The following is a 23,093-nucleotide window of genomic DNA, read 5'->3' on the forward strand; positions in this document are numbered from 1 at the left end:
CTGTTGCTCATACACCTGACTATATTCCTACAAAATCTCTGACTGTAAAATGGTATCTAGAAGAACTGGTGAAGATGACAGGCGGACACCAAATATTGATGGGTTTCAGATCTCTCTCTTATTCATTCCCTTTACATTTTGTTAATTGATAAAAATTAACTATTGACACTTCTATTTTTGAAAGCTTTCTTTTTTTTCTTTTGCAGCATTTTGTTTTGTTAAAACCTGCCTAAAACTTTTGCAAAACACTTTTGTGGTCAGTTTCTATCATGTAAATTAATGCCGCCATGGCTCAGTCCATTTATCCTTCCAGTGACATATACAATAGCGAGTTGTGCAGGACAACACTCTCGGGTTATGAGTTAATTGGTATGGCCACCGAGCGCTTTCCAATTCACAGCACGGTCGCCGCGCCGAGGTACGAATTATGTGCCCGAACTTTATAACATATTGTAGCGGGTTGTTTTTTTCATGTTTTCCAAAGGACGAAGCTTCGCTGCCACCTAGTGGAGAAATGTGAGAATGAAGGTCCTGCTCAAGGTCGAGTAAATCTGACTAGTCACATAGAGCAGCCTTGTAGCCACCGCATGATGGATTGCTCAGAGCTGACATTAGGATCTAAAGGCGCGGGCAGACGAGATATACCTAGGGATGGCGACGTTACGTCTTTAGACAATGCTCTCATGCTTGTCTAATAAACTGCGATGTCGCCGCCTCCACATTAAGGACAAAGAACTGTGAGCAGGACGCAAGTTCTCCCTGGTAACAACCAAGCGACGCCGGACCAGGAACATCTCGCTGGGCATTTTGTTTTCTAACCTGGCATTGTTCCCTGAATCCGTCTGCTACATTGTCAGAAAAGTAATATAGTAATAATAAAGTCAGGTCCATATGGACAGATGTCTACAAATAATTGCCAGCCTCTGTCTCTTCTTTCTTTTCTTTCTATCTTTTTCTTTCTTTCTTTTTCTTGCTTTCTTTCTTTTTTCTTTCTTTTTCTTGCTTTCTTTCTTTTTTCTTTCTTTTTTTCTTTTTTTTTTCTTTCTCTTTTCTTTTTGCTTTCTTTTTTTTCTCATTTCTTTTTTTCTTTATTTTTTGCTTTCTTTTTCCGTTTTGCTTTCTTTTTTTCTTTTTGCTTTCTTTTTTTTTCTTTTCTCTTTTTCTTTTTTCTCTTTTTTTTTTCTTTCTATAGAATATACATATATATGTATATAATATGGAATATAGAGGCAGCACTCCAAAAAAAATTCAAATATATGATGCTTTTATTGACCCATCATGTCAACATGGCAACGTTTCGCCCCTAGTGAGGGACTTTTTCCCTCACTAGGGGCTTGGGAAAAATAAATAAATAAATATAAATATCTATCTATCTATATATACAGTACAGACCAAAAGTTTGGACACACCTTCTCATTTAAAGATTTTTCTGTATTTTCATGACTATGAAAATTGTACATTCACACTGAAGGCATCAAAACTATGAATTACCACATGTGGAATTATATACTTAACAAAAAAGTGTGAAACAACTGAAAATATGTCTTATATTCTAGGTTCTTCAAAGTAGCCACCTTTTGCTTTGATGGCTGCTTTGCACACTCTTGGCATTCTCTAGATGAGCTTCAAGAGGTAGTCACCGGAAATGGTCTTCCAACAATCTTGAAGGAGTTCCCAGAGATGCTTAGCACTTGTTGGCCCTTTTGCCTTCACTCTTCGGTCCAGCTCACCCCAAACCATCTCGATTGGGTTCAGGTCTGGTGACTGTGGAGGCCGGGTCATCTGGCGTAGCACCCCATCACTCTCCTTCTTGGTCAAATAGCCCTTACACAGCCTGGAGGTGTGTTTGGGGTCATTGTCCTGTTGAAAAATAAATGATGGTCCAACTAAACGCAAACCGGATGGAATAGCATGCCGCTGCAAGATGCTGTGGTAGCCATGCTGGTTCAGTATGCCTTCAATTTTGAATAAATCCCCAACAGTGTCACCAGCAAAGCACCCCCACACCATCACACCTCCTCCTCCATGCTTCACGGTGGGAACCAGGCATGTAGAGTCCATCCGTTCACCTTTTCTGCGTTGCACAAAGACACGGTGGTTGGAACCAAAGATCTCAAATTTGGACTCCTCAGACCAAAGCACAGATTTCCACTGGTCTAATGTCCATTCCTTGTGTTCTTTAGCCCAAACAAGTCTCTTCTGCTTGTTGCCTGTCCTTAGCAGTGGTTTCCTAGCAGCTATTTTACCATGAAGGCCTGCTGCACAAAGTCTCCTCTTAACAGTTGTTGTAGAGATGTGTCTGCTGCTAGAACTCTGTGTGGCATTGACCTGGTCTCTAATCTGAGCTGCTGTTAACCTGCGATTTCTGAGGCTGGTGACTCGGATAAACTTATCCTCAGAAGCAGAGGTGACTCTTGGTCTTCCTTTCCTGGGGCGGTCCTCATGTGAGCCAGTTTCTTGGTAGCGCTTGATGGTTTTTGCAACTGCACTTGGGGACACTTTCAAAGTTTTGCCAATTTTTCGCACTGACTGACCTTCATTTCTTAAAGTACTGATGGCCACTCGTTTTTCTTTACTTAGCTGTTTTTTTCTTGCCATAATACAAATTCTAACAGTCTATTCAGTAGGACTATCAGCTGTGTATCCACCAGACTTCTGCACAACACAACTGATGGTCCCAACCCCATTTATAAGGCAAGAAATCCCACTTATTAAACCTGACAGGGCACACCTGTGAAGTGAAAACCATTTCCGGTGACTACCTCTTGAATCTCATCAAGAGAATGCCAAGAGTGTGCAAAGCAGTCATCAAAGCAAAAGGTGGCTACTTTGAAGAACCTAGAATATAAGACATATTTTCAGTTGTTTCACACTTTTTTGTTAAGTATATAATTCCACATGTGGTAATTCATAGTTTTGATGCCTTCAGTGTGAATGTACAATTTTCATAGTCATGAAAATACAGAAAAATCTTTAAATGAGAAGGTGTGTCCAAACTTTTGGTCTGTACTGTATATGCATAAACATTTCCATGAACCCTCATAACTACCTGTGATTATTATTAAACATCACCTTTGCATTGTCCTTTTCTAATATTGCTGCTCTCTTGATGGCAGTCTCCAGTTACCTTGATTCCCTATAGATACACCATCAGCAGAGACCCGCTTCGTAAAAAAAAATGCCCTCAAAAATAATATCTCCTAATATCTCCTCCGTTAATTCATAGTTTTGATGCCTTCAGTGTGAATGTAAAATTTTCATAGTCATGAAAATACAGAAAAAAAATCTTTAAATGAGAAAGTGTGTCCAAACTTTTGGTCTGTAATATATATACCGTATATTCCGGCGTATAAGACGACTTTTGAAGACTGAAAAATCTTCTGTCTAGTCTGGGGTCGTCTTATACGCCGGTAATGCTTTTGAACTTTCAGAAATTGACATGCGGGGATACTCTGGGGGTGTTAATAAGCTGCCGTGGCCGTATCCCTGCCATGTCGGAGTTAATATAAGGTGGAGGGAGTTAAAATACGGCGGCGGTAGGTCCAGACAGTCAGCGCTTCTGTGCTGAAACTGACACATCGCTGCGTATTCCCAGCTCCGGACACAGCGCAGGGCTTCTGTGCCGACAGCTTTCACTTGTCACAGAAGCGCTGCGCTGTGTCCGGAGCAGGGAAGTTCGCATCGCTTCTGTGACAATATATGAAAAGCCGGCAATTCAGCAGCGGCATAAGCCGGCACCCGACAATTTAGAATAGAAAGAATAGAGCTTCACACATAGATTAGATAGATAGAAACATGTCAGTCACATATATATGAAGTACAGTGACAGTGTTGCTTACTGTACTTGTCATTTAGTGTAAAGGATTTATTAAAACAAATAATAGTGTTTTCGTGCACCGTCTCTTTAAAAAAGCCGGCCGGCAATTCAGCATCTGTACCCGACAATTTAGAATAGAAAGAATAGAGCTTCACACATAGATTAGATAGATAGAAACATGTCAGTCACATATATATGAAGTACAGTGACAGTGTTGCTTACAGAACTTGTCATTTAGTGTAAAGGATTTATTTAAAAAAATATTAGTGTTTTCGTGCACCGTCTCTTTAAAAAAGCCGGCCGGCAATTCAGCATCTGTACCCGACAATTTATAACAGACAGAATAGAGCTTCACACATAGATTAGATAGATAGAAACATGTCAGTCACATATATATGAAGTACAGTGACAGTGCTGGTTACTGTACTTGTCATCTAGTGTTAAAATAACGGATTTATTAAAAAAAAAATTGGCGTGGGGTTCCCCTCAATTTTAGTCTCTAGCGGAGGTTAAGCAGACGGCTGGGGCAGATGTTTGAAGCCTGGGAAGGGGGTAATACCCCCGGAGCTTCCCAGGCTACTAATATCAGCCCCCAGCTGAATACCTAGCCTTTACTAGCTATTAAAATGGGGGATCCCAAAAAAATGACGTGGGGTCCCCCCTATTTTAATAGCTAGCACAGGCTAGGCAGACAGCTGGGGGCTGATATTAATAGCCCAGGAAGGGAGCCATGAATATTGGCCCCCTCCCAGGCTAGAAACACCAGCCGTCAGCCGCCCCAGAAATGGCGCATCCATAGGATGCGCCAATTCTGGCACTTAGCCTCGCTCTTCCACGCTGCCCTGGTGCGGTGGCAGGGGGTAATAGGGCTGGGGTTGATGTCAGCTTATAATGCCAGCTGACATCAAGCCCAGATTAGTAATGGAGAGGCGTCTATAAGACACCCCCATTACTAACCCCATAGTCAAAGTTAAAAAAAACACAAACACCCAGAATAAAGTCCTTTAATTGAAATAAAGACACAAATCTTTATTGTTCTAAATTAAACCATACTTACCGTCACGCCCATTCCAGCTGAAGCCAACGATCTCCTGTAATAAAAATAAAATAATAAAGCAACCTCATCCTTACCTTTCCATGGTTCCCAGGACGGGTCCAGCTCTGCTACATCGAGATGACAGGCTGGACCGCAGCAGAACGCTGCCATCCATCCTGTCATCCCGCAGACACTGAGAAGCGCAGGCTTGCTTGCGCTCCTCAGTGTCTCGCTGTGACGGCATCCAGATGAGCCGACAATGAACTCAGCTCACCTCCTGGACGTCCGTCACTGACAGCGTGGGAAACTTCTACTGCGCATGCGGGGAGCAGGAGAATTTTCCCACGCTGTCAGTGACGTGCATGAGGTGAGCCGAGTTCATTGGACATGATCTCGGCTCATCTGGATGCCGTCACAGTCAGACACTGAGGAGCACAAGCATGCCTGCGCTTCTCAGTGTCTGCCGCATGGCAAGCTGAACGGCAGCGTTCTGCTGCGGTGCAGCCTGTCATGTGAATGTAGCAGAGCTGGACCGGTCCTGGGAACCATGGAGAGGTAAGGATGAGGTTGCTTTATTATTTTACTTTTATTGCAGGAGATCGTTGGCTTCAGCTGGAATGGGTGTGATGGTAAGTATGGTTTAATTTAGAACATTAAAAAATTGTGTCTTTATTTCAATTAAAGGACTTTATTCTGGGTGTTGTGTTTTTTTTAATTACTTTACTAGAAATTCATGGTGGTCATGTCTAATATTGGCGTGACCCCATGAATTTCGGGCTTAGGGCCAGCTGATAATGCCAAGCTGGCCCTAACCCCTTTATTACCCAGTGAGCCACCGCACCAGGGCCCTGGATGAGTTGGGTACAGCGCCAGAAGATGGCGCTTCTATGAACGCGCCATTTTCCGGGGTGGCTGCGGACTGCAATTTGTAGCGGGGGGGGCCCAGAAAGCTTGGGTCTCCCTGCGCTGCAGATTCCAGCCCCCAGCTGCCTAGTTGTACCTGGCTGGACACAAAAATAGGGCGAAGCTCCACGTCTTTTTTTTTTTAATTATTTCATGAAATAATTAAAAAAAAAAGGGCTTCCCTATATTGTTGTGTCCGGCCAGGTACAAATAGGCAGCTGGTGGTTGGGTGCAGCCCGTTCCTGCCTGCTGTACCTGGCTGGACACAAAAATATGGCGAAGCCCACGTCAACATTTTTGGGAAAAATTAATTACAAAATTAATAATTTAGGGACTGCATCTTTATTAACCCCTCAATTGTCATTTAGTGTTAAAATAAAGGATTTTTTAAAAAGAAAAATGGCGTGGGATCCACCATCATTATAGTCTCTAGCGGAGGTTAAGCAGACGGCTGGGGCAGATGTTTGAAGTCTGGGAAGAGGGTAATACCCACGGAGCTTCCCAGGATACTAATATCAGCCCCCAGCTGAATACCTAGCCTTTACCAGCTATTAGAATGGGGGACCCCCCCAAAAAATGACGTGGGGTCCCCTCTATTTTAATATGTTTATGAGTGACAGTTTTCCTGCTATATACCTGCATGTCATAAGAATTTAAATTAAAAAAAGGACCATGTTAAATTCAAATCTGTTTTTTTTTAATTTTTACCGGTGTTTGGTATGCGTTGGAAAAGGGGTAGTCTTATACGGTGAATATATCCTAAACTCTATATTTTAACAGGAAAGTAGGGGGGTCGTCTTATACACCAGGTCGTCTTATACGCCGGAATATACGGTGTATATATATATATATATATATATATATATATATAATATACACACATATACATATCATCTGGACTGAGCCAGGGTCATACATAAAAATCCTAGGGCACTAGGAATAGCTTGGTGCATATGAATTCCCCTCGGTAGCGGTATAACTCTGCATGTGGTGAGCTCCTCCTAGTGGTAGCTTTTGATAACCAGAAGTTTTACCATGTCACCTGTTACTTCCCTCAATATTCATATTTTTTTTATTTTTTTTAAATTTGACATGCGGATCTAAAGTGATAAGCCTTTATTTAGTGCTAAGATTTTATAGCCTTTATCAAAGGGGCGTAGCACCACTTTTTTTGGTTAAAAAAGTAGCATTAAATTTAAAAAAAAAAGACAATATTCCTGGAACCATATGGCGGATTTATAAAAAAAAGAAAATATTCAGGGGAGCAGCGAGAATAAAATAAGAGCAAAAATTGCCCCCTTTTCAGCTGGTGACAGATCGTCTTTGAGTGGCTGGAGCAATCTTGTGCTGCTACTTGTAGTGTAGGCTAATTCAAATTCCAGACCATGGAAAGTCTAAAAAATTGGGATCCAAATTAATAACATTTTTCAGTTTAAATTACTATTTGAGTAATAAAAACTGAATTGTGCCACATTAACCAGACCCAATAGTAGAGAGTTATTCCCAGACAAGGTTTGTTTGTAGTCTGTAACCATGGAGGTGCATTTGTCTTCATAGGAGCTGTATACACACGTCGGATCACTTTAAATCAATGTTGCGTTATTATATTCTTTGTTTTGAGTCTGTGCTTTGTCTTCATATACACAGATCACTGATGTATGTAGAGTAAATATTAAATATTTTGTTATTAATGATAAATGTGACTGTGATTTACCGTTTTCAGGTCTACCTTGGGGGTAATAATGATGCCCTGCACTATGCCAGTGTGCCCACACAGTCCAACACTGCCGTGTCTGCAGACCTGTTGTTTGATCAGCCCGAAAAACATCTGTACATCATGACTCGGTCCACGGTAAGGAAAGCGGAGGTCCGGTATCGCCACAAGGAATGGTGGATCCGGTGTTATCTACTGTATATAGAGGGGTTATCAGTCATTGTACAGGAGGAGGAGGTGAGCTGTGACAACACCTATTGTGAATGGTGGATCCTGTGTTATCTACTGTATATAGAGGGGTTATCAGTCATTGTACAGGAGGAGGAGGTGAGCTGTGACAACACCTATTGTGAATGGTGGATCCTGTGTTATCTACTGTATATAGAGGGGTTATCAGTCATTGTACAGGAGGAGGTGAGCTGTGACATCACCTATTGTGAATGGTGGATCCTGTGTTATCTACTGTATATAGAGGGGTTATCAGTCATTGTACAGGAGGAGGAGGTGAGCTGTGACATCACCTATTGTGAATGGTGGATCCTGTGTTATCTACTGTATATAGAGGTGTTATCAGTCATTGTACATGAGGAGGAGGTGAGCTGTGACATCACCTGTTGTGAATGGTGGATCCTGTGTTATCTACTGTATATAGAGGTGTTATCCGTCATTGTACAGGAGGAGGAGGAGGTGATCTGTGACATCACCTATTGTGAATGGTGGATCCTGTGTTATCTACTGTATATAGAGGGGTTATCAGTCATTGTACAGGAGGAGGAGGTGAGCTGTGACATCACCTATTGTGAATGGTGGATCCTGTGTTATCTACTGTATATAGAGGTGTTATCAGTCATTGTACATGAGGAGGAGGTGAGCTGTGACATCACCTATTGTGAATGGTGGATCCTGTGTTATCTACTGTATATAGAGGTGTTATCCATCCTTGTATAGGAGGAGGAGGTGAGCTGTGACATCACCTATTGTGAATGGTGGATCCTGTGTTATCTACTGTATATAGAGGTGTTATCAGTCATTGTACAGGAGAAGGTGAGTTGTGACATCACCTATTGTGAATGGTGGATCCTGTGTTTTCTATATAGTGTGAATAATTAAGTACACCGTCACTGCTTCCAGTAAATTAAGAGGATAAGTAGCCGCCAGATTCTGTTAATTAGATGCTCTTGATTAATAGTTCAGCAGTGAGGTTGACCTCCCCTATAAGAGCAGAAGTTCGGGCAGTTCGCTGGTCTGGAGCGTTGCGATTTGTTAATATAAATGCTTGTTGATGTCATTCCTTCTTGACATTGTGATAGGTAAACCCATGGAGTTTAAAGAGGGTGTACTTATTTTTTCTCACGACTGTGGTTTCATTGTAATTTTTGGGATGATTATAATGAAATGACTGCTGAGAAGTGATCTCTGCAGAATATGAAGTATTGGGGGGGGGGGGGTAGGTGGTGTGCGGTTTATCTCTTTCCCCATGATATATTATTATGTACACCCCTGTATCCCATTATTCTCAGTGATAAACATCTGGAATTATTGTCTTTAGGTCACAAAGTTGCCACTTTCTGAATGTTCCCAACACCCTGATTGCACCTCATGCCTTAGCGCAGGAGATCCCTACTGTGGCTGGTGCGTTCTTCATGGAAAGTAAGTTTCTCATGTTATTCAGTAAAAAAAAACTTGTTACATCTGCACACAGGGTGCTATAAATTTCGGACTCTGACCAATGCAAAGAAACCCCCACAAAGCAATGGGATCCATTAAATGACCTTAAAGGAACACTAAATCTAAAAAGGAATGTTTAAATTAACTTAGCCAAGGGGGTGGAGTTTAGTGATTAGTACAGAGAGGGCAGAGGGGGGCTGCAGCCAGTTGTCTTACAGCAACACACATGAGGAGGAGGGGATATGAGGCTGATTTGCTGAGACCCCTAGAGAAGATTTCTTTATATATTTCTCAGTTTTAAATATATAATAAAAGAAAAAATAGGATGAAAATAGAGGAGAATAAGGAAAGAAGTGATGGGATATTTTTATTTTTGTGAGTTTACTTTTCCTTTAGGAAATGAAAATAGAAATGTGACATAAGCTCCTTTTTTATCTAAAGAAGCTCATGATACGACACAGCCCTTCATTTCTCCTGCAGCGCCCACTACTTGTCATATTTAGTATTGCATGATGTTCATAAGCCTTAATAGGATATTTAATCAGGGGTGTTGTAATGGAACACCAACTTTTAAAGAGTAACTAAACTTTTATTTATTTTTTTTTTATATATAATTTTTGTCCAGCATGGAAAGTTATGAAACTTTATAAATTAATAGGGGATTTGTCTTCAGTCATTAAAAAAAAAAAAAAAGTGCATGTAAGTGGCTTCCAAATCTTGTTCAGCTCTCAGAGGAAAAACTTCACAAACTTTTTTGAAAGTTTAATCAAAACTTTGCTGGTTAAAGGGGCATGTGAGATCTTCTTCTACTTCCCTCCTGCCTTTTCACCTACCATAGATGTAGCCGGAGATACGAGTGTCTACGTTCAGGAGAGAAGAATCAGTGGCTTTGGGCTCATGATGACAATCAGCGCTGCCTGACCGTGCAGTCCCTAAGTCCTGCCAATATCAGCAAGGAGGAGAAGAGAAACGTGAGTATCTGCTGGGGCATAGCCAGTGGGACTGGCAGGTGCCAGATGCCAACCGGTCATTCACCCTCGGGTGGGGTATGCAGATACAGGGACAGGGCATCAAACTTTAATCTTTGCCCCAAATTAAAGAAATCCAAGCTATGACTCTGGTATCTGATGGAAGAGGAGGGTTGTCCTATAGACCTTATACCAGGTCAAGCCATTTGGCCAACATCGCTCTTGGGTCCATCATCCGGGGTGTGGTTAATTTCTCTGTCTGTACTCGCAGATCTTCCTGTCCATTCCTGACTTACCATCTCTGTATCAAGAAGAATCCTACTCCTGCTTCTTTGAGGACTTTGAGAGCCGAGCAGTCAGGACGGAGTCTGGCGTCATGTGTCCATCTCCGGACCCCAGCAAAGCCCCAATCATCAAAGCAGGAACAGGTCAGTGAGATCTTTATGTCTGGTGGATCTTAGACCACTTCATATGGTCGTGTAAGGACCGGTCATTGCCTGCAGAATCTGTCCGTTCTCCTCAGCGCCTACTGACGCCCCCTGAACTCTGAACCTGACAATGCGACTCTGTGCTTTACCTGCAGATCACGTGCGAGTGAGGCTGCAGCTCCAGTTTGGGGCAGTGACCATCACCACAGTGGACTTCATCTTCTACGACTGTACAGCCGTAGCCCAACTGTACAAAAGTGCCCCGTGAGTATAGAGTAATGCCGGGGGTAAGGAACGGCTCCAGTCTACTGAGATCACTCCTTGCGGGACGGGACCCTCAGTGACCGACCATACTCCTCAAAGGCAGAAGATATGGCAGATAATAGAATAAACTGGATGTTTAAATCACTGTGGGATGGAACAATTTGTGTTATCTACTGTCATAGAGAGGGATAGAAGGAGGGATAGATATGATGGATAGATATGATGGATATGGGAGATGGATCATAGAGGAGATGGGCTTTGAGAGATATGTTAGATGATCGATATTAGATAGATAAATATAAGAGATATAAGACAGATTTTATTTTTCTTGATTTGTATTATTATTTTCTCTTTTTCTATGTATAATAATTTCAGGTGTCGGGGTTGTGTGAGTAGTGAATGGGGATGTAACTGGTGCATTCACCAACATGTCTGCACCCATAAAGCCACGTGTGAAGATGGGACAATTATTTACAATAAGTTGGTAAGTGCCCTGTCCATCCGTCCTTCTATCTATCTATCTATCTATCTATCTATCTATTATCTCTCTATCTATCTATCGATCTATCTATCATCTCTCTATCTATCCATGCCTCTATCTATCCATCCAACTCACATATCTATTTCTTTCTATCACCAGGCTCAGTTTCCGGTGCCAGAACCATCTCCAACTCCCATCTTTTTACCAGAACCAGAGCCAACAACTACAGCTATCCCTACCACCACCCCATTATTGATAACCACCCCTAGTCCTGTTCCCGAGACAACAACCACCACGACTCCAGCCACCACAACACCTACTATCATAGAAACCACACCTACACCAGTCCCTACCACCGTACCAACCACCTTCATTGTTACAACCACAGTGACTACAACAGGTGTCGCCACCACTCCTGAACTTGATCCCACCACCATTGAACCCACCACTGAGGAACCTACCCCAGAAATAACAACTGCGCCTCCGACAGAGGAGCCAACCAGCCTGCCAACTATTCTTCCCACCACCGTACCTGTAGATATTGTCACAACCTTGTCTGTCACAGATGGCACCACACTTAAAGTCACTTCTGACATAGATATAACTGAAGAGGTTTGGACAACTGAGAGCCCCACCACCCCTCCAGACACTACGGTGCCCCCATTGGTCCAGGCACCTACCACAGGTGATACGGAGAATGAGATGACATGGGTGACCACCATCCTCCTGCCACCACTTGAGGAATTTACATCTGCCGCCCCTCCTATTCCCACCACTAACCACATACTCAGCGTTCCTTCCTTACCCGACTTTCCTGATGACCTAGAAACTGAGTTTCCATCCTCAGAAGAGCCGCCCACCATAGTGATGCAAGAACGGGGTGAAGAAAGTTTGGATCATACTAAAGCCGATGACTGGGTAGACTCCGCCAACATGGAAAACGATACGTCCTCCTTCTCAGCTTCCACCATACTCTCCGGTGATGGGGACGTTGAGGGAACATCTCCCCACTTTCCTGCTATTATCGAACCAGATTTGGATTACCAATTCGATGATCCAGGATTTTTAGAACTGGTAAGACTCCAAATTAATTTAGCCCCAGCAGTCAAGATAAAATAGAAGAAAAGTGTCCTCAAAGTGTCACTTTTTACTGAAGTTATTTCACTTGTATCCAAAATTACATGAATTAAGCCCATCATTTAGGTCTCTACAGATTTACCCCACAAATCATCAGAAAGTGACCTCTCGAATAAATCAAGCTTTTTATATTAAAGAGTAACTAAACTTTTTTTTTTATTTAATTTTTGATCAGTCTTTGCAAAGTTATGAATTTTTGTAATACACTCCATGATCTTACCTTGTTTCCTTTATTTCCCAAACTCTGCGCTGAAAGTGCTGTTTTAGCTGCCGAGTTCATGCACTTGGAGTTGCTGATTTAAGCTGCAGTTTGTGCGAATGTCCGTACTCCAATGTGAACGTCTCTGCTCCCCTCCCTGCTCAGATAGGGAGAGTTTTTGGACTTAGTGTCTGATCATGAGCATGAGGAGCAAATTCTTGGTACAGCTACAGTTCAAATCAGCTCCTTTAAGTGCACGAACAAGGCAGCTAAAAGAGCACAGAAAAGGAAGCAAAATACGTTAATGGAGTATATTACAAAGATTCATAACTTTACAACGGCTGATTAAAAATGAAATAAAATTTTAGTTAATCATTAAACATATTAGCCAAAAAAATGTTGGATACTATTTTTTTTTCTCTATTTTTTTTTATTGTGTCCATGTTTAAAAATCCCCAACTCTTGTAGTTTTCACTTTAAGGGCTTGTTCACATGCCATGTTTTTGTTGCGTTTTTTTTTCCCACGGAAAACCAGCAACTGAATGAAATTTCATGCTCTGCTTATTTTTTTATCCTTGTAAAATTGAACTGTAAAAAGCATTTTTTCAAAATTACAGCATGTCAATTCTTTCAGCATTTTTGCAGAGTTTTTTTTAACCGTGCAACTGAACTGGGGAAAAATCACATCCAAAAAACTCTCACACATTATGCAGCCTATTTCCGGCCAACACTCTGGAGAAAAATCTGCTGCAAATACTCAACGTGTGCACATACTCTTAGTCTTAGGCTTATAATGCCCGTCCTGTCTAGATCACTTTTTTGCAGTTATCTTATTATCTTCACAGACAGGAACCATTTCTACATAGAGGTCTCGGGATCCTTCATTCACAATAGATGATGGTCACAGTTATTTTCCTCCCTTCTCCCTGCGAAATGACCTCTGCACAGGTCACAGTGTATGCCCACAACACTCTACAATAGAAGTCAAGGCTTTATCTGTAGTCAGTTTTTTTTTTACAAAATTACAGGAAAGTATTTTTGTGTCCTGTCTGGTTTGGAGTAAAATGGAAGGTCCCCACCTTTAGGACTTTCATCTATCTCATATTTTCTGGAGAACCAATTGTCAACTCTGCCCATTCATTTTAGTCTACATGGTGCAATACTCTTTTTCCCCAGTGGTGGCACTGTTGGGAAATGAAAGACTTGCTCCCAGCTTTGCAAACTGATTGTTGTCGATCCCTGAAGATCCCTCTTCCAAAAAAAAAAAAAGATTGTCCATTGACAATGGAGGAAGTCAATGTTAAGATACTGTGGGTGTTTCCTCCTTTGGGTGGGCACTTTATGGGTGCTGAATCCTCCCTTTAAGTGTTTCAATTTAAGTTTCTGAAGATTTAACACTGCTATAAAATTTACAAGAGTGTCCTTTGCTGTAAGTGCGAGGATGGAGAACTTGAGATTTATTGAGCAAGTTTGGGGTCAAAAAAAAAAAAGTTCAGTTTTGTGTTTAATTGATAATGCCATGGCGCACAATGCCCGTCTCTAGCTTGGCAGGGCCTCTGTGAAGAATTGTTAATGTATTGAGGGTTTTGCAGGGAAGCCAGCTGGCTCATGCTGAGCACAATTATGAGCTGGGACACATTATTTGAGATCTCTCTGGCATGCACGTCCCACTGCTGTGAAAACCTCCTACTGCCAACGGATCCAGCTGGCACGGAGCTGCCATGGCTCAGACAAGACACTGTGTTCAAGGGCAGTATTACTGAGGCACTGTAAGTTCATGCCTCCGATTTAATCCGAAATCAGACAAATGTATTAATGCAATAAATATTTTATTGATGCCCAACTACACAATAAGAAATTAAAGTATAAAAGTTAATAATAAAAACAATAAAAGCAAGGGGAGGCCGATGGGAGACATGAAATAATAAAAAGAAAGCAATACAAAGGGTAGCCACAAGATGGCAGAATACTGCCAAGAAGTGATGAGCACAGGTATGTATATGCCACAAAATAAATTACAATGCAATGCTTTGGTGCACAATGACACCTCTTTAATAACCCCCCCCCCCCTACCCCAATTATTTTACAAGTACCCAATCCATTAGAAATTATAGTTGGTGATTATCTTATGGGTTATTCCAGCTTTTTTGGAGATCATAACTTTCTTTCTTTTTGCAGAATAAAGAAGAGTTGTTTTGGGGTCCGGAGGCTTGTCCTTGCGTGCACAGTATTCAGAGCCCCTCTTTACTACCCGTCAATGTGGAACGTAAAATAACATTAGTTGGGAAAAATTTCCACCATTACCAGGTAACCCCCCCAAAAAAATTTTAAGAAGTAATTCTTAGAGTGCAGTTTTGCTAAATCTTGTAGCATTGACTTTCTGATATGTTCCTGTCCTCCAGGATTTCCAGTGGGACTATGATTGTGTCCTGATTCTGGAAGGCAGGACTCTGATAACGGATGCCTTTGTGGAGATGGATACTGCGGATGCGTCCAATTATTACATCACATGCCAACTCCACCAAGTAAGAACATCAGAGAACTAAAAATGTGACGGGCAAAGAATGTTCTTCCTGGGAACTGGGATCCAAACCGATGGCGTGTTCAGCAGCTGTCTTTCAGAACTGTTGAGACATATCCGATATTATTTGTGGGGGTCTTGGTTGATCGAATCATACTAATTACTAAAGAGAATGGGTGGCGTCACTGTAGCTCGCTTTGTGCCTTATTGGAATCAATTGACTTTTGCAGGGCAAGCTGGTGGCCCATTACAGTTCCTGTTATTGGGGTCCCTGGCAGTGCTTGTATCCAATTGGGACATGGCTGCTTTTTATCAGTGGTGGTCTAAGCTCTTGAACCTTTGCTCCTGACTTGTCTCAAAGATAGGTCAGAATATATTATTACTTTTTTATTCTCCAATTAACATTCTTGTTTGGCTTGGAGTCAGGGGGCATGGCTATTCCTATATTTGCCATCCAACAAGATCTGACAAAATGGACTCTCATCGGAATGCAAGAGGATTTATTCAAAAATGTCCAATATGTATGGACAGCCTTACTACATTGGTGGTTACTCTATTGGTCAATGTGCTATCCAACTGGTGGGACCTCTTCGTTTTCCTTAAAGGGTAACCTTTAAGGCAATCCCTTTTAGAAGGCAGCCCATGGGCAATCAGCTGGTCATACTCCAGGCAAGCTTAGGCATTTTCACCTTTCGCTTTCGGTGGTCATTTGAATAGCTGTGAGGAAGGAGTTCCACTCTCCATTTTGACCCCTAGATTGGGGTTTCAAGCGAGGAAGCCCCTCTCTGATGCGCATTTCCCCTTTATAGATCATATGAACAGGATCGTCACCCTTTAAATCCGAGTATCGGGCCACTCCCCGATTACGAGAGCGTCCCGTTGTATAAATGTCACCTCGTCCTGTTCCATCACCCTCTGTTCTCGTTGCAGTACAGTTACTCCGCACCGCAGCCGGAGTTCAACGCCCTGGTCTATGTGCAGCGAGAGCCGGACCTGCAGGTGGACAGTTACGAGGACCTCCATGGTACGTCCCGTGTAGTCACTACAATGACCAGTTTCACTTCTCTCAGAATATTGTAATCAATAACTTTTTTTCCCCCCTTAGTGACTTTGTATAACTGCTCGGTGGGACACGCTGACTGCAGCCGGTGTCAGACCGCTGACCCCAAATATAACTGTGTGTGGTGCGGAGGCGAGCACCCCAGCTGTATGTACCAAGAGTCCTGCACGGAGGAGGTTGAGGGAACATGTCCTGCGCCCCTTATCCATTCGGTATGGGAAGAAGTTTTTTTTTTTACAACTTATACAGTTTCTCGCTTTGGGCAGGACCCAGCATGTCCACGTATTTCACACCCAGCACATTTTATTTAATTGAAAACTGTGTAATTCCTCATTTCCCCCGCGGAGGCACTGTAGGGAAAATAAACCATTGAAATTTTAATCAAACTTTTTAAACTTTTTGTTGACCCGATACATCGTATTGTCTATGACGGTGTGTTCTCTTTCAGATCGAGCCTCTTTCAGGTCCTGTGGACGGAGGGATGAGAATTACAATCACCGGCTCCAACTTGGGCCAAAAACTGGAAGACATTGTAGACCGAGTATCCGTGGCCAATATCCCTTGTAAGGTGGACGTCATGAAATACGAGATTTCAAGCAGGTAATGAGATAAGTAATGGCTATAAAATCTTCGACCATGGCAAAGACTCACGGCTCTGGGATATCATTCCTGATCGTACTATCCATTGTCCTTGCAGTATAGTTTGTGTGGCCGGGAAAAGCTGGTCGGAGAGACCCGGGCACGTCCTGGTGGAGGTTCCTGGAGGTCTACATGGAGTTTCCACCCAAGTTTTTACCTATCAGGTAATATGGCCTGGATATGGTTGATACAGTGAAAAGTAGAATGTGGTCATCACTGGATCCAAATCCGGGCAAAAAAATCCCGTGGCGAGCTAGGAGCACCGCGCCGTTCTTTGGTTTTGCCCCTTTTTCCCTTACTTCCCATCCTCTGCGTCTTTATTCCTTTTTTTCCCGAAAAGTTCCTTTACTGGTCATAGCAGGTTCGCCAACACTTGGTGGTTTGTCATGACCCCCATGTAAAAAAAAAGATGAAAGGCAGTGGAATCCCCCCAATGGAGGCCGACCAGGCGGCTTCTCTATGGCCGGTGATTAGGGGTGGTCTTGTGCCGAATGGCCCATCCCCTGCCCAGGCTTATAAAAGTGGGTAGATGTTGTGCATGAGCTATGGCTGTTCATTACCGCTTCCCCCTACCACCCCAACTCATGGGCCCAGACTTACAGAAGTGGGCAAACACCAGGCAGAGGGGTGATGTTGCTTGGCACCACATCCCCAACTCAAAGACCTATGTGGTATTTCTGCTATGGGCCCCATGATTTCTATGTATGCCACCAAATTAAAGGGGATGTCAAGGATTTATTAGTCAAAAAAACAGCGCCACCCATGTCTCCTGGTTGTGCCTGGTATTGCAGCTCAGCTCCATTGAAGTGATTGGTGCAGAGCTGCAGTACCACACAGAACCTGCGGACAGGGATGGCACTGTTTTTAAAAGAAATGTTTTCCTAATCCTGGACATTCCCTTTAAGAATTGAAATAAACTGTAGATGATATTTTAGATACAATTTATTTGTTGTTTTTTTTTCTTTTCAGAATCCTGTTCTGTTTTCTTTCTTTCCATCTCGCGGGCCGAAATCTGGAGGAACCCGATTGGCTATTACAGGATCCAAACTCCTCACGGGGCGGCCCAGTGATACCCGAGTTTTCGTTGGAGATATTCCCTGTTACATGTAAGTTAATGTCTGAGGGATTCGGAAAAGCCTAAATACTTTCTAATTATCTTGGCCGAGGCGGAGTGGTCTGTTGGTGCCACCCCCAATTACACCATCAGCACAGAGTATTTCAGGAGAGGTGTTTGCAGATATTGTAGGATGGAAATAATTGGTGTTTTTTGTGTTTTTTTTTACCATGTTTTCTTTTTTTTTCAAAGTTCCTCGGAGATTCAGGAAAACCAACTGCAATGTCTGAGCGGGTCCAGCAATGCCACGTCAGACCTCCGAGTGACCGTCTGGTACGGAGAACAGGTCTTTAGCTTCCCTGATGCTTTCTTCTCATACACTGCGGACCCCAACATCACCTCTGCCAGCCCTGCCAAGAGCTTCTTCAGGTACCAAAGCCTTTTAAGTATATGTGTGGCACCCCAGGGGTCTGGTTTCCACAGTAACAGCAATGTTATGTCTGAGAGCAGGTGGCAGGTCTCTTGGTCAGGAATCCTATGCATGCCACACCTCCTGCCCAGTCCTGGGAGGGGAAGAACTTCCCCTATATAAACCTGGGGCTGAGGCAGGGTTAGAGAGTTCAGAGGGAGAGTTCAGCCAGGAGGGCTGACAGGGAGCTGTGGCTCCGGCTGGGCCCAGCTCCTGGGCCATGCCAGAAGTAGAGAAGAGAAGCAGCTATGGGAAGAAACAACAGGAGCTCTGTGGGAGCAGTGTTACAAGGAGTCAGGGGCTGGCAGCTGCAGAGCTCGCCCTGACTGAGAAGATTTCTTACCGGACCCGGAGTCCGAGGCTGTGGGGACTAACTCCTACCCAGCAGCAGAATCCGTCAGGCAGGGGATTCCAGGTCCTCTGGCCAAGAAACCCGAAGGCACGGTCACACGCATGGGACCAGCACCGCCGTCGTGGAGCGGAAGCTACTAGAAGGCCCCGAGTCACCGGCCATACGGGTGAGCACCACACGGTACACTCAGGGACGTGGGCTACTTATACCCGCCTCTAGCAAGGTAGCCAGAAGAGTACAGTTAGTTTGGGAGGCCTACAACTCCGCCTGGCCAGGGGAGATCCCATCTGCTCAAGGACTGACCAGGCCCCAATCGCTAGCCAGTACTCCGGGAGGGTCTATCTTTGTCACCAGTAAAGACCCTGAACTACACCGTACCGTCTCCGAGTGGTTCCTGCTACCCCCATCATCCACGTCGGCTGCCCTGAGGCCATACCCCTCCCGTTGGGGGTTATACTATCACGCTGCACAATCCTATCACCGGCCTCAGCGGTCTGCCCTGCAGCAGCAGCTCCTTAGCTGTACTCAACGGGTGGCGTAGTCGTCCAACATCTACCACTGATACAGCGCCACTTAGTCTGACTCCCTGGGCACGGACCGGATCACCGCCACGAGACTACAACCCTCAAAAGATCCGGCTCCGGGTAAGCTCCCGCGTGCGCAACGCAGCGCGACACAGGCCCAGGGGCGCGTCAACTTTTGGCGTAGTCGGCAGGATTTCGTGCCCGCAACCACCGGGTACTGCGTGCCTGAAAAAGACTGTTCAAACTTACCAGTGGTGAAGATTCCCGCCATCCGGCGCCATCTTCTGTCTTCTTCCCGCCATCCGCGAAGTTTTCCCGCCATCCGGCGCCATCTTCTGCCTTCTTCCCGCCATCCGTGGAGTTTTCCCGCCGTTGGACGCCATCTTGAAGACGCCGCGCGGGAAGAAGAGGGGCGTGGACTCCGAAAGCGCGCGAGAACTGAAGCCCCGCCTCACGTCCGGACGTTGCGTAAGGTCCTGGAAGGAGCCCAGCAGACGCCGACGTCACAGGAGCGCGACGGAAGGTCCTCAACCCTGACTATCCACTGCGGAGCCGCGGCCTACGGAAGAGGATCATCGCAAGGTAGGCCACGGTCCACTAGGGGGGAGAAGGATGCCGGATACGGAGGAGAGCTTCACCGCTTCAACCCCCGCCAGCGCCACCGCTGTTGCGGTCATGCCTTTTACCATGCCCTATATCCCGGGGGCAGCCTGGCTACCCCAGTACTCAGGGGAGTCACATACCCTGCATGACTTTAGAGAAAAGCTGGATAGCCTCTTCCAGGTGTATCCCCTCACAGGGGAGCAAAAAGTGAGCATCCTGGTGGCCCAATTAACCGGGGCAGCCCAAAGGGAGGTAAAGTCCTGGCCACCTGGGAGGAGGACTGTCGCAGAGATACTAACCCAGCTAACCGAGGAGGAGCTGCAGTACTACCAATACGAGGAAAGCCAAGAGGACCCGGACGGGTCTGAGGACTACCCTCAGGAGGGAGCACAAAGAGGACATAGCTACTGAAGGAAAGTAGCGTGAATAAAGAGCTGTAAATAGTTACCCGTAAGGGTACAAGGACTGCTGCTAATTAAAATATGGTCCCCGTTGGGATTAGTGAATTGTTCCCCGTGTGTCCCTATCCCTTACCAGGCTGAGGACTGTGAGCAGCCATCCCCTATCCCTTACCAGGCTGAGGACTGTGAGCAGCCAATCCTTATCCCCACTGGCCGAGGACTGAGAGCGGCCATATCCTGTAAATAATTATGTGTTTCTAGTAATTTATGGGAGTCTTTGGTGGATTTACCGGGAATCCTTTGTACATGGTTGGAGCGTAACCCAGGAATGGACTAAAGACTGTTAAGGACTCGGGGCAGGACAGACCCCTACCTGGTTATGTCTCCCTGTTTTGGTGAAATGGACACCTTGCTTTTCTTCAAAACTGCACCCGGTTGCGGACACGCCGTAACCATCTTTATGTGTTTTTCTTATTGTATTATTATTGTTTATACCTTGTTATGTTTTTCTAAAAATATGTTTAGTCCCGGAGTACTAAATTTCACTAGGGGGGAATGTGGCACCCCAGGGGTCTGGTTTCCACAGTAACAGCAATGTTATGTCTGAGAGCAGGTGGCAGGTCTCTTGGTCAGGAATCCTATGCATGCCACACCTCCTGCCCAGTCCTGGGAGGGGAAGAACTTCCCCTATATAAACCTGGGGCTGAGGCAGGGTTAGAGAGTTCAGAGGGAGAGTTCAGCCAGGAGGGCTGACAGGGAGCTGTGGCTCCGGCTGGGCCCAGCTCCTGGGCCATGCCAGAAGTAGAGACAGAGAAGAGAAGCAGCTATGGGAAGAAACAACAGGAGCTCTGTGGGAGCAGTGTTACAAGGAGTCAGGGGCTGGCAGCTGCAGAGCTCGCCCTGACTGAGAAGATTTCTTACCGGACCCGGAGTCCGAGGCTGTGGGGACTAACTCCTACCCAGCAGCAGAATCCGTCAGGCAGGGGATTCCAGGTCCTCTGGCCAAGAAACCCGAAGGCACGGTCACACGCATGGGACCAGCACCGCCGTCGTGGAGCGCAAGCTACTAGAAGGCCCCGAGTCACCGGCCATACGGGTGAGCACCACACGGTACACTCAGGGACGTGGGCTACTTATACCCGCCTCTAGCAAGGTAGCCAGAAGAGTACAGTTAGTTTGGGAGGCCTACAACTCCGCCTGGCCAGGGGAGATCCCATCTGCTCAAGGACTGACCAGGCCCCAATCGCTAGCCAGTACTCCGGGAGGGTCTATCTTTGTCACCAGTAAAGACCCTGAACTACACCGTACCGTCTCCGAGTGGTTCCTGCTACCCCCATCATCCACGTCAGCTGCCCTGAGGACATACCCCTCCCGTTGGGGGTTATACTATCACGCTGCACAATCCTATCACCGGCCTCAGCGGTCTGCCCTGCAGCAGCAGCTCCTTAGCTGTACTCAACGGGTGGCGTAGTCGTCCATCATCTACCGCTGATACAGCGCCACTTAGTCTGACTCCCTGGGCACGGACCGGATCACCGCCACGAGACTACAACCCTCAAAAGATCCGGCTCCGGGTAAGCTCCCGCGTGCGCAACGCAGCGCGACACAGGCCCAGGGGCGCGTCATATGCTTGAATTAAAGGGGAACTCCATATTACAGCCACTGATTTGTGCATTCTCTACCGCAGCGGAGGACGTGTGATTTTGGTTTACGGACAGAATCTGGATGTGGTACAAGCCCCAAAAATCAGAGTTACAGTGTCCCCAATGGAAAGGAGACGAAGGCGAAGTCTTGGGAGGAAGCGACGAATTGTACCGGAGACAGAATGCCCGGAGGGTTCGCTCTGCACTGTCCAGCAGGTGGGGCTGTAGTCAATATTTTCTTTGCAACCGTATTTAAAGGGGCACATTTATTTTAGAAAGTGATTTTCTTTCAGAGCCCCACAATCCTCTGAAGAAAGGGACCTCTCTCGTCTATTTGCTGAAACACGGCCCCATTTATTTAAAAAGAACCTGCCATAAAAAAAATTTCACCTACTGTAAATGCCGCTGTTCTCCTGAATCCGACGCTGTTTTTCTTTTTTTCCTAAGCGCCTCCGTTCCTGAGATACGGCCTCCTCTTCTCTGTATATAACTCTAGTCTTGTTAGCTCAGTGGGCGTGGTCTTCCACTCTTCTCTGTGGGCGTCTTCTTAAACCACGCCCACTTCATGAAGAAGTCTAGTCTTATTTGCCGAGAAGAAAGGGCCATATCTCAGGAATGGAGAGGTGTAGTTTCGAAAGAAAAACAACACCGGACTCAGGAGAACAGCGACATTTATGCCGGGTAAAAAATATATATATTTATGACAAACTGACAGATCCCCTTTAAATCAAGATGTGTTAGAATTCCCTGTGTAGTTGATGATGTAGCCTGTGATATAGCAACGGACCACCAGAGAGGCTTCAGTCTGATTATTTTCAGGTCCTAAAAGTCAAACCACCTCCAATTTAGACGTAGTGACATATCTGTCGTATTCCATAACTTTTTCAGATGGGTGTACCCCTTTAATAGTTGTTGTCCTTACCCTTGTGGGACGTTTTTGTTCATCCACTGTCTTACTTCCCTGTAGTTTGAGGAGCTTTGCCAGGTGAATTCATCTTTCCTGCTTCTTTGTAAGACGCCGGCCATTAACCCTTTACACTGGAACGCCCGAGTCGACGTAGAATTCATCCTGGATAATCTTCACTTCAATTTCACTGTCATAAACTCGTCCCCTTTTATATATGTGCCCGACCCGGTGCTCCGACATCTGAACGCCGAGGATCCAGCCAAACCATATCGGCACAAGCCCGGCAGCGTGATCTCCGTGGAGGT

At 45.0% G+C, this 23,093-nt stretch overlaps 1 protein-coding gene across 4 annotated transcripts in view; it reads left to right on the forward strand.

The window, feature by feature from the left end:
* Window positions 1–23,093, forward strand: part of PLXNB1 (plexin B1) — a 152,999-nt gene that overhangs the window by 106,091 nt on the left and 23,815 nt on the right. For all 4 annotated transcript variants that reach the window (XM_073644782.1, XM_073644781.1, XM_073644784.1 and 1 more), the window contains 17 exons: window positions 7,480–7,608; window positions 9,020–9,120; window positions 9,977–10,109; window positions 10,378–10,534; window positions 10,690–10,798; window positions 11,174–11,282; window positions 11,439–12,353; window positions 14,794–14,922; window positions 15,018–15,140; window positions 16,067–16,160; window positions 16,242–16,408; window positions 16,645–16,796; window positions 16,894–16,999; window positions 17,805–17,941; window positions 18,142–18,318; window positions 21,926–22,097; window positions 22,849–23,091. In XM_073644782.1, coding sequence (XP_073500883.1) covers window positions 7,480–7,608; window positions 9,020–9,120; window positions 9,977–10,109; window positions 10,378–10,534; window positions 10,690–10,798; window positions 11,174–11,282; window positions 11,439–12,353; window positions 14,794–14,922; window positions 15,018–15,140; window positions 16,067–16,160; window positions 16,242–16,408; window positions 16,645–16,796; window positions 16,894–16,999; window positions 17,805–17,941; window positions 18,142–18,318; window positions 21,926–22,097; window positions 22,849–23,091 — 3,153 coding nt within the window. The remainder of the gene's footprint in view (window positions 1–7,479; window positions 7,609–9,019; window positions 9,121–9,976; window positions 10,110–10,377; window positions 10,535–10,689; window positions 10,799–11,173; window positions 11,283–11,438; window positions 12,354–14,793; window positions 14,923–15,017; window positions 15,141–16,066; window positions 16,161–16,241; window positions 16,409–16,644; window positions 16,797–16,893; window positions 17,000–17,804; window positions 17,942–18,141; window positions 18,319–21,925; window positions 22,098–22,848; window positions 23,092–23,093) is intronic.

Source organism: Phyllobates terribilis, unplaced genomic scaffold, assembly GCF_046119375.1.
Source record: "Phyllobates terribilis strain yellow unplaced genomic scaffold, ASM4611937v1 Scaffold_8__6_contigs__length_399053987, whole genome shotgun sequence".
NCBI classification, from domain to species: Eukaryota; Metazoa; Chordata; class Amphibia; order Anura; family Dendrobatidae; genus Phyllobates; species Phyllobates terribilis.